The following is a 15,942-nucleotide window of genomic DNA, read 5'->3' on the forward strand; positions in this document are numbered from 1 at the left end:
GTTCTGGTTATCCGGGGCAACCTGGTACCCAGCAAGGTTACCCATCTGGACAACCAGGACAGCCTTACATCCAACAAGGCCAACCTGGTCTCCAGCAGGGTTATCCCTCTAGACAAGCTGGACAAACGTTTATTCCGCAAGCTCAGCCGGCAGTCCAACAGGGGTATCCTTCTGGGCAAGGGGGGCAGCCTTACGTACAGCAGGGCCAACCCATTGCTCAGTCTAGTCACCCTTCTGGGCAAGGGGGGCAACCCTACGTACAGCAGGGCCAACCCATTGCTCAGTCTAGTCACCCTTCTAGGCAAGGGGGGCAACCCTACGTACAGCAGGGCCAACCCGCTGCTCAGTCTATGCATCCTTCCGGGCAAATGGGCCAGCTTTCTACGCAGGAAGGCCAACCCACTGCCCGTTTTAGTCATCCTTCTGGACAGGCTGGCCGACCTCAAGGTCAACCGGCCGTCCAGTCTGCTCGACCAGCTGTTCCGCAAGGACAACCCTTGGTTGCTCAAGGACAACCTGGCACCCAGCAAGCACATCCTTCTGGGCAAACAGGTCCATCCCAAACCCAACCAGGCCAACCTTCCGGCCAGATGGTCCCAGCCCAACCTGTTCAAGGACATCTTTCTGGGCCCCAAACTCAAATGGGTTATCAAATGCAAGGTGGGCCACGGCCTCAACCTTCTTACCCAACGCAACCTTCTTATCAGGCTCAGTATGGAGCTCAGCAAATGTATGACTATCAGCAACCCCAGGGGCAAACTCAGTTTACCCCGTATCAAAATTATCAACAGATGCAGGTCACTCCTTACCAGAATTATCAATACGCTACACCTGCAGGTCAAGTTGCTAATCCATGGGGTGCTCGGGGGCAGACCCAGGGTCAACTGTCTGCATATGGACAGAATCCATATGGACAAAATCCGTATGGACAGAATACATATGGACAGAACCCCTACGGGCAAAGTCCCTATGGGCCAGGCCCCTTCGGGCCGGGCCCATCCGGACAAAGTCCATGGGGGCAACCACCACTTGGTTGGAACCCTGGTACTACTTCTCTTCCACAGCCACAAATGTCCTTTAACCCTCAGTTGCGTTTCTTAGCGACGTTGGAACTCCCGGATGTGTCCAAGTTGACGAATGATCCCATTCTTCATAACCCATATTGGCCACCAGTTCCGACTAAAATACCCGGTGATTGCCCAAAATTCGATGGCAAAGCTGGTGAAGACCCTCAAGCCCATGTCATGACCTATCACCTTTGGTGTTCATCGAACTCGTGGCTTGATGACTCTATCCGGCTCCGTCTCTTTCAAAGAACTCTCACCGGCTCAGCCGCTAAGTGGTATATTGAGCTGAATCGCGGCACATTTCAAGATTTCAACTCGCTGGCTATGGCATTCTTAACTCATTTTCAGTTACCCATTCGGTATGAGACAGGGACACATCTCCTTACGTCTCTCAAACAGGACACGGTTACACATATATCTGATCATATACATGAATGGAGACGGCGTCGTCGCTTGATCAAATTTTGGATTCCTGATCAACTCCTAACCGATTGGTTCACGACTTCCTTTGTCCCTGCGATCGCGCGAGACATCGCTATGGGAGCTTGTGTAACTGAACAGCAAGCTATCGCGCGTGCTCAGTATCTCGACTTAGTATACTCTCAGTCGGGTACTTTATATGATTACTTGCCAGACGCCCCGAGGCCTGGACAATCCAAGGCTCCGCCAAAACCATCTGTTGACGGAGTTATTGGCTCTGTAAACTTGTCATCAAAGAAATCGACTGCGAACCCTGGGAAGCAAAAACAGAACGCTTTTAATGGAAATGCTTCTTAGGGCCAACCTAATTCTGGAAGTACCTTCGAGGTAAACGTCGTTCAGTCCACCACGGCGGATAAATCCTCAAAAGGGAAAAAGAAAGGGAAAGCTAAGGATAAATCCGGACAGCCCAAGCAGGATTCCCCTAAGCCTCCTCCTGAGGAAGGAGCCAAACGAAAACCTAAGTATCCTTGTCTTATCTGTGATGAGGATCACTACACTAAGGACTGCCCAAGGCGATCCGAAGTTAGTCGATTATTGAAAGGTGCTCCTGGGACTCCTGCCGTGCTTAAAGAACCTTTCCCTTCCCAGCAAACTCAAATGGTGGCAGACCCATCTCAACCCTCTTCCTCATTCGGCTCTCAAGTGTTCATGGCTGGAACGATTCCCATCCATGTTTCTACTCGAGCAAAAGAATATCCATCTCATGCCGGGAAAGAGCCGGAGGTCCCCTCCAGCGCTCCTCCGTCCAGTTCTGGTCCTCTCCACATTGAAAGACCTAGCACTGAGACGATCCCCCGACCCCCTCCGAAAGGTGTACTCTGGAAGTCGTCTTACAACCCTAATGCTCGTGCTGCCCAACATTATAACATTGTTGAGGACTTAGCTCAGGCTCCATCTGCTATGTCCGCTCTAGAAGTCCTCCAGAGCTGCCCCTCCCAGAGGAAGTCCTTGCTATCGGCTACCGGTGGCGTAGACCCGGCGGATTCAGATTTGATTTCTTTCGATCTCGAGGGCTTTACACCGAGACTGCCTCACCAAGTCGGTTTCCTTATACAGGTCATCATCAACGGCAAAACAATTCATCGTACAGTCATTGATGAAGGTGCCTCAACTTGCATCATGTCTGTTGCTTGCTGGAAAGCTATTGGTTCTCCTGCGTTGAGTCAGTCTCCTATGAAATTAGAAGCCTTTGATGGAAGAGAGTCCCGTCCTTACGGTATCCTCCAACGCTTGCCCATCTCTTTGGAAGGGAAGACGGTAGAAGTGGAGGTCGAAGTTGTTGACGCCAATCTTACCTACAACCTCCTCCTCGGACGTAGCTGGACATACGCCATGCAAGCCGTGGCTTCCTCCCTGTTCCGTGTCATTCGTTTCCCTCACCAGGGGAAGATTGTCATGGTGGACCAGCTCTCCTTCTTCGCCTCTTCTTCTGAAGGTAATGTGCCATTTGTGGAGCATACCTCTAAGTCATTCGAGAGCGTGGGTGCCAGACTTTTCAAAGATCCCGCTTTAATGGGAGTCTTTCCCCTCCCACCTCTGAATCTCGCCCCTATCAACATGATCTCTGTACGTTCTGATCCGTGGGTCCTTCCTCCCGCTAATCAGATAGACTCTTGGGGTGATATGATGCCGTTGAGTCCTGCCGAGCTCAACTACGTCGAAATCGTCGCTGCATCGGCTCCCCCTGCTGAACCTGCTCTTCCGGGCAGTGTTCCCGATTCATATGTTCATTTCCCTTGGCTTGGAGATGAGGCTACGTCGGATCCATTAAAGGAAATATTTCCTTCCGATGAAGCCATCATAGAGACCATGTCTCTCGAAGAGCTCCCTTGGTCAAATCGTCACCACCGCTCTTCGTTTCTCCCTCCCCATCCGGAAATGATCGCATGTCTCGAGCGGTTTGCTTCATGTGTCCCATCCCCGCCCCTTCAAACACCTATTCAGCTTTATCAAGTGTCTTCTGAGGGCAATATGGGAAACATCACGCAAACCCAACCTATCGACATCTCTGTGAAACCAGGGATTGTCGAGAACATTCATATCGGAGTCACTTGCACTCCAGAGGAAGTTCAACTCTACACTGACTTATTCCGCGAATTTCGTGATGTCTTCGCATGGTCCTACGAAGAAATGCCTGGCATCGACCCTAGAATAGTGGTGCACAAAATACCTACGTATCCAGGTGCTAAGCTTGTTCGTCAGCGCTTACGCCCTGTACACCCCCGAAAGGCCGTAGCTATCAAAGCAGAAGTCGAAAAGCTTCTCAAGGCTGGTTTCATTTACCCCATTCCACTGATGGATTGGGTTTCTAATATAGTCCCTGTGAACAAAAAGCAGGGCACTATCCGAGTCTGTGTTGATTACCGAGATATCAATCGTGCCTGTCCTAAGGATAACTTCCCTACACCCTTCATCGATCAGCTTATCGATGAGTGTGCAGGAAGCGAAATTTACTCATTCATGGACGGCTTCTCTGGATATAACCAGATCAACATTGCCCCCGCTGATCAACATAAGACAGCTTTTATCTGTCCTTGGGGCAGTTTTGCCTATAAGAAGCTCCCTTTCGGTCTAAAGAATGTCGGCGCTACATTTCAACGTGCAATGTCCTATGCCTTTCATGATATTCGTCACATTGTACAGCCGTACCTAGATGACCTCCCAGCTCATTCAGTCAGGCATCAGGACCATCCCTCTCATCTTCGCGAAATTTTTCTCCGATGTCGACACTACCGTATTAGGCTCAATCCTCATAAGTGTGTCTTCTGCGTGGAATCAGGCCTACTACTCAGGTTTATCGTCTCCCGAGAAGGCATCCGTCTGGATCCCCTCAAAGCCGAGGCCATTCTGAATCTTCCTCCCCTGCTTCTTTGCAGCAATTGCAGAGCTTGCAGGGCAAAGCAAATTTCCTTAGACGATTCATTCCGAATTATGCCGAGGTGGCTAAGGGTTTCACACGGTTATTGAAGCGAGACACACCCTTTCATTGGGATGCTATCGCTCAGGAGTCTTTCGAGCGACTCAAGGGCCTCCTTGTCTCGGCTCCGTTATTAAGACCTCCGAACTACCACCGTGATTACACTCTCTATCTGGCTGCCGCCGATACCACTATCGGCATGGTTCTAGTGCAGGATGATGATGACGGCAATGAGCACGTTATTTATTACCTTAGCCGCAACCTTTTGGATACGGAAACTCGCTACGCTTATGTCGAGAAGTTGGCATTGGCTGCTGTCTGCGCCGTCCAACGTTTCCGGCATTATATCCTGTTGCGCGCCACGACCGTGATTTCTGACTGCAACCCCATGACATACATTTTGTCGCGTCAGTTGCTGGGGGGAAAATACTCGAAATGGATCGTAATCCTCCAAGAGTTTGACTTGGAATTTACTGCTGCCAAGTCTAAGAAGTCTCTGGTCTTTGCTGAATTGCTCTGTTCTTTGCCATCTCCTTCTGCACCATCTCTTTCAGAAGAGCATATCCCGGACGAAACGTTGCTTCTAATCAGCACCCTCGACTCTTGGTATGGGGATATCATAGTATATTTGCAGACGTCTTCTTTTCGTCTCAATGTAACGAAAGACGCTCGACGGAGGATTCGTCATCAATCTCAACCCTATCGCATTATTGGCGATACCCTGTACCGCCTCGGCGCTGATTATGTTCTCCACCGATGTTTGACTCTCGAGGAAGCTGAGCGAGTGTTGAATGACTGCCACTCCGGTGCTTGTGGCGGCCACATGTCCGGATATGCCACCGCTCAGAAAATCCTCCGTGCCGGTTATTTCTGGCCTTCTATCTTCAAGGATTGCATCCTTGCCGTCCGTTCATGCCATGAATGCCAGATCTACCACCGGAAAATGCGTGCACCTCCTGCACCACTGCACCCTGTTGTTACCGTAGGTCCTTTTGCCAAATGGGGCATCGATTATACATCTTGTAACCCTCGTTCGGCCGGGGGGCATGGGTACATTATCGTTGTCGTGGATTATTTCACCAAATGGGCCGAAGCGATGCCTACATTGAATGAAGATGGTCACACAGCGGCGCAATTTTTGTTTAATCATGTCATTACTTGGTTTGGAGTCCCTCAGGCTATCGTCACGGATCACGGAAAACATTTCCGTAATCACATGATGACGGAACTAATGACCCAACTAGGCTTGCGTCAAGATAGTTCGACGCCATACTACCCTCAATCCAATGGCCAAGTTGAAGCCGTGAACAAAGTCTTGATCACAATGCTCCAACGTACCATTGGTACACACAAGTCTAATTGGCATCTGATGTTGTTCCCCGCCTTGTGGGCCTACCGGACCTCTGTGCAGGACGCCACCGGTTTCACCCCTTTTCAGCTAGTCTATGGACTGGAGGCCACCCTTCCTGTTGAATGTGAGATTCCTTCGTTAAAGTTAGCTGTTGAGTTGATTCCCAACACCACTCTGGTGGAGGAACGGCTTCTTTATTTAGAACGGCTAGACGAGACCCGTCGCTTAGCTTCTCTAGCTATTGAAGCACAGAAGAAGAGAGTTAAGGCTCACTTCGACAATACCATTCAACCCCGTTCCTTTGTTGAGGGAGATCTTGTACTGCTCTATGATCAAGCTCAGGATAAGCTAGGGGCAGGCAAACTCGAATCCATGTGGCTAGGCCCCTATATTGTGAAGAGAGTTTTGTAGAAGGGGGCATATGAGCTGATTAACTATGAAGGAAATCCTCTCGATAAGCCCCGTAACGGGCTTTATTTGAAAAATTACTATGCATGATTTCGTGCATCTGGCTTGTACATACGTGTCTTTTTAGCAAGTGTGTTATGTGTGTATGATTTCATGTTTTGCTTTGGTGTGAAGGCGTGTTTGCCTCTTATTGTGTTTTCTGCTTCTTGTGCAGATGTCTAGTGCACCTTATGTTGGTTTCGCTGATGGTGCCTGCCGTAGCACTTGCAATTTGTCTTCTGCGGCGTGGGCGATCTATGATCCTCACGGAGAGTTGCTAGATCTTCAAGGTGTGTGCTTGGGTCGTACCACTAACAATGTTGCCGAATACAGTGTTGTAATTGAATTATTAGCCGAAGCAGTTGATCTCGGCATTCGTGCATTGGTGGTGAACCTGGACTCTCAACTTGTCGTCCATCAACTCAACGGGCGATATTCCGTCAGAGACCAACGCATTCTAAGGTTGTATTTACGTGTAAGATTGTTAGAAAGGAATTTTGATTACATCACATATCAACATATTCCGAGACGATTAAACACATTAACTGATGCATTGGCAAACAATGTATTAGACAAACATTTGCGTAACAGATAAACATTATACAAGAAGACATAGAAAACATAATAAGACCATAGGATAAGCATGTGTATATATAAAATCCTTTTCCAAGCATAGTTTGCATGTGTGTTGTCGTGTGTGCTTTTAAGCTTGCAAAAAAAATTAAAATATGTGGGTCGTATGTTATGCAACTGATACATTAGATTACATTTGTGTTAGACATTTGCATAGCATATAAAAACATCATCACATGTAAAAGATCCCATCCAAAATCGGTATATATATATATATTATGTGGTGCACCAAGGCGCTCAAAAATAAGTGTATATGTCTAGATAAGGCCGGTGTCCTCAGTACATCTGAGACGCGTGTCTCTCAAAAAACATCAGTGGGAAATAAGACCTAGATGTCTACTGTGGTGGGTTATGCTCTCTGTAGCATACAACTGCCCGTGCCACCCGCCTCAAAAGGCGGTGCATCATGGGTTCTACCCCCACTGTGTGGATCTGAGATGCTATGGGGACCTCCTCTATCCCCTGGTAATCTGGAACCCCCGCCAGTAAGCCCTCGAGGTTCTGTATCACAGTCTCCGTCGTATTGACTCCTGGAGGAGCCAGGGCCAGGACTCCAGTGCCTTGTGCCTCTCTCCGCGCCTCTGGGGCCAGACCGAGGGGTCTTGTTGGTCCTACGTCTGCATACCATAAAGGCATGTACATGAAAAATTAAAAAAACATTACGAAAAAACAAAAAATTAAAAAGAGATCAAGTGGCTTACCACCATCGTCCCAATGCTCTCCCGCAGGCAGTGGCATGTCTGGATCTCTGCGGAAGTCTATGCCAGCATATGGCCAGTCCTCTACAAAAATAACCTGCCGATCCAGCCACTCTCGGAAATACACTCCCCATGCCACTGGTCGGCCGCCACCTCCTCGCGGCATGACATGGCCCCATCAACTAGCCCTCGTCTCTCGGGGACCTCTGGGTGGATCCACGACCATGTCCTGTAGCTGTAACACCGGTACCCGCTCCAGCATGAGCGGGAGTAAAATGGACCCATAGCCAAACTGCTTCGACTCACCGCGTCGGCAGTTGCTCAGTTGTCTCTTCATGCTGGTTATTACTGCTGCTGCCCAATTGAATACCGTGGGATTCAAACACTCGAGAGCTAATAAGAGATTGGTCTTCGAAGCCTCGTGGTTGGCCAGAGAACCCGCTGCCCGGGTCACCAGGAAGAGTATGGTTCAAAGGACGATGTCCTCCACCGTGGGAATACCTACCTTCCCACTCCGCGTTTTGCGTGCTTGTGGGCACACCCGAGCCATCAGTGTATCTAGGGTTTCACTACTGGGTCGCTGCCCCTCCAGAATGGGCATCTCACCTCGACGTGATAACCCAGTCAGAAAATAGATATACGTATGATCGAACTCGATATCACGGCCTCGAATCGTAAACTTTCCATCAACAGGATTCCAGGCTCTGATCAGGAACTCGAGGAGATCGGGCTATGCTTGCAGGCGCGGAATGAGGAAGAATTTGAGTAACCCGCATGCCCGCATTGCATTACGGCACCCAGCATCGGCGAATGCTGCTATATCCTCATTATCGTGAGCTCTCTCTTGCCAAACAAATGCCATTTTGTCCTGCATGGCCACAAAAAATCATTAGAGCCCTGACCGTTGAAATTTATACGTTCAAATTGTTAAAAATTTAATTTCACGGCGTCAGCGCGACTGTTTTTAAAACAGTCGCGCTGATAATGGCGCCCTTTGTTTTTTTCCTTGGGTCAGCGCGGAAGCACACGTGTTTTCCGCGCTGATCCGGGGGTGGTATGTGTAAAAATTATTCGATCAGCGCGGACCCGATGAGGAAATCCGCGCTGACCGAGAGCGAATTGAAGTTCACAAAATTCGCCCAAACTACCACTTCCCACCGTGGAAATGCGGCTAAAATGACTCAAAATGAAGCGCAGGAGAAGGAGAACCTACCTGGAACAGATTGCAGGATGGTTGATGTCCGCACGGGATGGAATTTGCTCCGTCAACCTTGCAGCTCCACAACGTCCTCCACGGCTCAAAATGGTAACAATGGTAAAAACCTCCTTTTACCCCCCTATTTATGGTAAAAATTTTATAATTAACTATCATTTTTCCTAAATGTGGGTTTTGTCATGTTTTTTACCATGTGCTTGGTGCCAATGTCGTTTTACTATGTTTTTATGCATGTGGTACATATTATCTCGAACAGGTTTACGCGTGCGGTGTTTCTTGTGCAGATTCTCATACCGGTGGGGTCACGACGGTCTTATACACGCTTGGTCCCAAAACGTCGTCTTTAAGCTCTTTTTCGACGTAAAGCAAGAAAAGATGGCCGAGCTCCCTCTCGGCTCGTTAAAGGGAATGAGAGGCGGTCGTCTTTAAAGCTCTTTTTTCGACCGTTTAAACTAAAAAGATTGTCGAGTGTTTGTCATTTCGAACTCGTTATTGGCTCCAAAACGACGTACTTCTGACCGCTTTTCTACTTTTTTGGGTCAAAGTCATTACTTACGAAAAGTACTCCTCGATCATACTGGTCGGGCGGTTCTTTCGAGCGTTGTTTTATACTTTTTCGGGCTCGAGAGACACAACTTTACGAAAAAGGACCCCCCTGGAGTTTCCTTTTCCGCTGTCTTTTCAGACTCTCTAAACAGGAAAAGACGCCGAGTCCTTCCTTTATCAGACTCATTAAAACTTAATGACATTGGATGTCGTCAGAATGACGCTTTCCAAGCATATTCTATCCCCGTCAAGCTTTTCATCCCAAAAATAATCGGGGTACCTGCCAGAAATGGTGGGGAAAATGGAACTATAATAATCGTCATGTCGGCAGTATGTTGCTCTTGAACATGGCACTAGTCTGCATTCGTGTCTCGGTGGGGATTTCTCATCTTGTTTTACACTAGCCTCCGTGGGTTTGGGTTATCCTATTTGGCCTCTCATCTGCTCATTGCCCCGTCACCATGACCTTTGCTCATTTGACGTCAAATACTGCCAAATCCACTGTCGTGTCGCCGATATGTTCAAGAGAAGTTGACCTCTGCAAACTTACAACCTCCCTCTGATACCTCACACAAAATATCATATCCTTCTCTGTCTCGTGTCGATGATGTGGGAAACATTATGGCCCACCTTCGATCAAGGTTACCTCCTATCGACTTCAGCTCATTATCCAGGAAGGTGACTTAGAGACTCCCTTCAGGTGCCTTAGAGCCTGCATGCCTCAATGGCAGGTTCTTCGTGTTCGACGTGAGGTTTTCATCATTGGCCTCCGATCGAATGATTCTGCGGGTGTTCGACACCAGCTCATTGATTCACACGCCGCGGATTGTACCTATAAGTACCTTGAGGACCATTGTCATTATTGGTGGTTCCTCTCGCGTCTGTTAACAGTTTTCGTTATTGGCTGGTAATCAGACGATGTTCAAGCATGTTCGACTTCAGCTCATGTATTCACATGCTTGGAATTGTACTTTGTTCGGGTCGGGTTGGAGCGCAAGACCCTGGTTTTTGTCTGTTGCAAACCAGGTTGCGATTTTGTGGCTTATTATTACATGACTCATTGATGGATGGCTGCGCCCATACCTGAGTCTTTTGGGATGGCTGTGACCATACCTTATTATCATCATGGTCTCTTCAGCTGGGTGGCTGCGTCCATACCACAGACCTTCTTCGTATGTCTTTTGGATGGTTGCGCCCATGCCTAGACTACATGTAATAGAGATATCAGTTGTACATACATGCAGATTCTTCCTGGTGGTGTTCCAGTTCAGCGAGTTTTGTAAAGCATTTCACCCCTCCCACTCTCTCGGGCTTCATGCTTTAGGGGGCATCTGTTACACAGTAATTTGTCACTGTCTCCCTGTCAGTCTCCCTACTGTGTCATGAGTTCAAATTAATCATGCTCATGCTCTCTAATGCTGCCAAGTGACCCACTTTGCCAAAGTTTTTCCATCATCGCGACTGTTATTAAAATAATCGCGCTGACTGGCGCCTCATAATACAACGAATGCGCTGCCAGCGCGGATGCACACGTGTTTTCCGCATTGGTCGAATTTCATGAACCAGCGCATCCTATGTTTATATTGATTTGTGCTGACATAACCTTCTCTGTTGTTCAGATGCGACGTCAGCGCTCCAGTGCAGTTATACACCCGCGCTGATCCAGTTTGGGCGAGTTTGTTCTAACAGCCGGCCTTCCAGATGACTCCAGACCTGGTTGTTGGCCTTGCAAATGTCGCCCTCCCTTCTCTGGCATGTTTGTTTCGTCATTTGAGCCACCTTCCTTGGAGATAAGCTCATCCTCCCACCATTCATGGAGACTCCTTCTCCTATTTAAGCCTCTACCATTGCCATGAGCAACTAGTTTTTGACAGTGTGGAATTGATAGTGGTTAGAGTGCTGCTGCTAGTAGGTAGTTGGTGTGACAAGTGTGGATTTGTTGGAGAGCTTAAGGAAGGTTGTGAAGTGTTGCTTTCTTGTGTGAGAGAGAAATTTTGTCTTGGGAGATCTACCTCCAAGGGTGAATGCTTAAGAGACTTGCTGGCTGGACCCTCTTGAGAAGAACTCAACGTCAGAACTTTGGTTGTACTCTTCTCTGTTATTGATTAATAATAGATGACTACTATTATGGTTCCACTCTCATTTTTCTTTGTAATGGTTAATGTGAGTTATGTCCTTTCTGACTGATGTATAATTGCATTTATTAGATTTCACGCTTGTGTTTGTGTTTCTCTTCGTGTGTGCAGGTATCTATTCACGGGGATCGTGGAGGATCGTGACCGGCCAAAGCGAAGGAGCGAGAGTGACGCCTCTTCATCAAACAATAGTGTTGTAATCCAAGTAGGTGTTCATTGCCTACCTTTTATTTGTAATTAGGAACTTGCATAATAGCATAGAGGCGATCCCTACTAGCCCAGAATGGGTCTAGCAACAATCAATCAATGCTTGGACACCAGCTCATTGATTCACACGCCGCGGATTGTACCTATAAGTACCTTGAGGACCATTGTCATTATTGGTGGTACCTCTCGCGTCTGTTAACAATTTTCGTTATTGGCTGGTAATCAGACGATGTTCAAGCATGTTCGACTTCAGCTCATGTATTCACATGCTTGGACTTGTACTTTGTTCGGGTCGGGTTGGAGCGCAAGACCCTGGTTTTTGTCTGTTGCAAACCAGGTTGCGATTTTGTGGATTATTATTACATGACCCATTGATGGATGGCTGTGCCCATACCTGAGTCTTTTGGGATGGCTGCGACCATACCTTATTATCATCATGGTCTCTTCAGCTGGGTGGCTGCGTCCATACCACAGACCTTCTTCGTATGTCTTTTGGATGGCTGCGCCCATGCCTAGACTACATGTAATAGAGATATCAGTTGTACATACGTGCAGATTCTTCCTGGTGGTGTTCCAGTTCAGCGAGTTTTGTAAAGCATTTCACCCCTCCCACTCTCTCGGGCTTCATGCTTTAGGGGGCATCTGTTACACAGTAATTTGTCACTGTCTCCCTGTCAGTCTCCCTACTGTGTCATGAGTTCAAATTAATCATGCTCATGCTCTCTAATGCTGCCAAGTGACCCATTTTGCCAAAGTTTTTCCATCATCGCGACTGTTATTAAAATAACCGCGCTGACTGGCGCCTCATAATACAACGAATGCGCTGCCAGCACGGAAGCACATGTGTTTTCCGCGCTGGTCGAATTTCATGAACCAGCGCATCCTATGTTTATATTGAGTCGCGCTGACATAACCTTCTCTGTTGTTCAGATGCGATGTCAGCGCTCCAGTGCAGTTATACACCCGCGTTGATCCAGTTTGGGCGAGTTTGTTCTAACAGCCGGCCTTCCAGATGACTCCAGACCTGGTTGTTTGCCTTGCAAATGTCGCCCTCCCTTCTCTGGCATGTTTGTTTCGTCATTTGAGCCACCTTCCTTAGAGATAAGCTCATCCTCCCACCATTCATGGAGACTCCTTCTCCTATTTAAGCCTCTACCATTGCCATGAGCAGCTAGTTTTTGACAGTGTGGAATTGATAGTGCTTAGAGTGTTGCTGCTAGTAGGTAGTTGGTGTGACAAGTGTGGATTTGCTAGAGAGCTTAAGGAAGGTTGTGAAGTGTTGCTTTCTTGTGTGAGAGAGAAATTTTGTCTTGGGAGATCTACCTCCAAGGGTGAATGCTTAAGAGACTTGCTGGCTGGACCCTCTTGAGAAGAACTCAACGTCAGAACTTTGGTTGTACTCTTCTCTGTTATTGATTAATAATAGATGACTACTATTATGGTTCCACTATCATTTGTCTTTGTAATGGTTAATGTGAGTTATGTCCTTTCTGACTGATGTATAATTGCATTTATTAGATTTCACGCTTGTGTTTGTGTTTCTCTTCGTGTGTGCAGGTATCTATTCACAGGGATCGTGGAGGATCGTGACCCGCCAAAGCGAAGGAGCGAGAGTGACGCCTCTTCATCAAACAATAGCGTTGGAATCCAAGTAGGTGTTCATTGCCTACCTTTTATTTGCAATTAGGAACTTGCATAGTAGCATTGATTGATTGTTGCTAGACCCATTCTAGGCTAGTAGGGATCGCCTCTATCCGTAGAGGGGATTTACCTCTCCAACAGAAGCTAATTAAAAAGGTCCTTCCTCAGTTCAGAGAGAACATTTCCAAAGTGCCTGGAAGCGGCCAGGAGGTCAACATCTGGACTAATAGAATCATGGGCAACAGACCAAAAATCCAAAACCAAAATCTCAGGCCTCTGCACATCTGGATAGAAGCTAAAAACTTAACCTCCATGTATGACATTTCAACTTGGGACCGGAACACATGGCAGGGTTGGAAGGACCTGCAAATTCCCAATGAGCTCAGAGAACTATGGCATAATCTCAAGGTCTCCCTCACAGGCGCAACACCCACCATTAGAGGGGCTGAAGACAGGTATATATGGGACCCAAGCAGTGGGAAATTCACTGTTAGAGATGGTTACAAATTCCTCCAGGCATCCACTTCGACAGCCAAATGGAACCTCTTCACAACTGTCTGGAAATCTGAATGCATCCCAAAGGTCAAACACTTCAATTGGACCCTCCTCAAAGGAAAGGTGCTTATTGCTGAAAATGTAAGGAAAAGAGGGATCATGGGGCCATCTATATGCTGCCTTTGCCGCGCTGAGGAGGAGAGCAGCCATCATCTATTCTACCACTGCCCCATCGCTCAAAGTTGTTGGACTCAGATTGTCAGCCCAATGAAAATTGAAGAGACTTTTGATCAGCTATCCTCCCTTCAAAAAAACTGGGCAAAATGTTACCCCTATCCTAAGAAAGGTAAAAACAATATCACCCGTATGTGGAAATGCATCCCAGCTACCCTTAGTTGGCAAATCTGGTTAGCTAGGAACAACTGTATTTTTAATGACAAGAAGCCCAACCTTGTCCGCATATTGGCAAAAACAATAGCGCTCATATCTGAAACAATAAGTGCAAACTTGGTAGCTCCTCCAGATCAATCAAGCTGGCACAAAGAAGAGATGGAATGGTATAACAAATTCAGCATCAATCATAGCAACAATCATCTAGCACACCCCAAAGCTAGCACGAGAAGAATAACCTGGAAGCTCAGAGGCACAAGGGAAGAAGTAAGTCAATGGATCCTTGATCAGAATCGCCCTACTTTGCATTTCGACGGGGCCTCCAAAAATAACCCGGGAGAAGCTGGAGCAGGGGGCATCATAAAGGACAGCCATGGCAAAACTCTGGTAAGCTATGAATGGGGTTTGGGCCAAATGTCCAATAACCTGGCTGAAGCTTACAGCCTCTACCTAGGTACCCTCATTCTGAACCGGCTGAGAATCAGGAATCCAATAATAGTGGGAGACTCAGCCATCGTCATTGCAGCCATGGTGGCGGGAACAAAATTTAAAAAAGAGGCTCTTAATAATGTAAAGCTCAGGATTGAGGATAATGTCAAAGAAATGGGAGACACGACTTTCAAACATGTTCTAAGAGACAACAACACTGAAGCGGACCATTACGCCACTAAGGCAACCAACAGACAGATCGGCCAAGTCAAAGAAAATGATCTCATATATGAAAATCTCGTTCCGTAGTTGGCTTAGTTGCCTCTCAAAATCTCCGACCAGTCATTCCAGCACCCTTTCGACCTCCTGTCTTATCATTCCCCACCCTCATTCTTGTGATCTCTGGCCAAAATCAGTCCCGTCGCACGCTGCTCGTCAGGCATTGAATTTCGATCCTCCCTTCTTCACTCCCACCACTCATCCTTCTTGGTCCAATCACAGGATCTTGATTCCCCAGCTCTCTCGTGACTATCCCATGCAGATTATAGGTAGAAGTCTTTTCATGATCTCCTTAGACTGCTGCAAAGATTTTAAGATGGTGGCTAATCCTAGCCAAATCACAGAGCTTATGTTGCATCCTCGGCCCGCTCATCCTCCCTCTGCGCTATATATTTTCACCTAACCTCCTCTTTTCGAGCGCATCAGAATCTCGTTCCGTTCTTCGCAGGAGAGTAATAGTTCTTTTCCAGGCATTCAGCTCGGGAAGGTTGGCATCAAGAGAGGCCGCTATCAGTGCAGACCAGCTGTAAGATCGTTCTCAAAAGCTCCCGGGGAAGTCAGCAATCCCAAAGACCGAAACATCGCCTTCAATTTGGCTGCTCCTCTCCTCCTTGACCGTTTGGTAAATCTCTGTGCCTGGCTCCCTACTTTAACAGTGTTTTCCTCCCTGCTCTGTTTCTTCTTCGTGGCATTTTACCTCAGTCGCACAGGTCTCCTTCCTCTTCACCCCAGCTCCTTTTCCCTGTTCCCGCTCAGCATCCATATTCGTTCTCTGGAAATGGCAGAGACCCCGGAAAATAGAGAGCATACTGAGGCTCAGGAAAACCGTGAGTTGCCCGAGAATCCTCTGGACAGAGTGCTTGGAAATGGCAACTGCACGTTGTGTAAAGCGCATTGCTTTATGATTGCAAGGTTTGTCAAACATTTCAAAGAACTCAAAGAGGACCTTCAGGCTGATAGCATATCAAAGAGAAAGAAACTGGAAAAACACAAGGCAGAGATAGAAAG

The 15,942-nt window shown here is 47.6% G+C and overlaps 1 protein-coding gene across 1 annotated transcript; it reads left to right on the top strand.

The window, feature by feature from the left end:
- The first annotated feature begins 14,385 nt into the window (after positions 1-14,385).
- On the top strand, positions 14,386-14,964 carry LOC149242023 (uncharacterized). Its single transcript, XM_089370745.1, has one exon. It carries the CDS (start codon positions 14,386-14,388, stop codon positions 14,962-14,964), a length of 579 nt encoding a protein of 192 aa, XP_089226871.1.
- Positions 14,965-15,942: the final 978 nt, after the last annotated feature.

This window comes from Pinus tabuliformis, chromosome 8, assembly GCF_031772625.1.
Source record: "Pinus tabuliformis cultivar Carrire ecotype Pingquan chromosome 8, CPIR1, whole genome shotgun sequence".
Taxonomy (NCBI): domain Eukaryota; kingdom Viridiplantae; phylum Streptophyta; class Pinopsida; order Pinales; family Pinaceae; genus Pinus; species Pinus tabuliformis.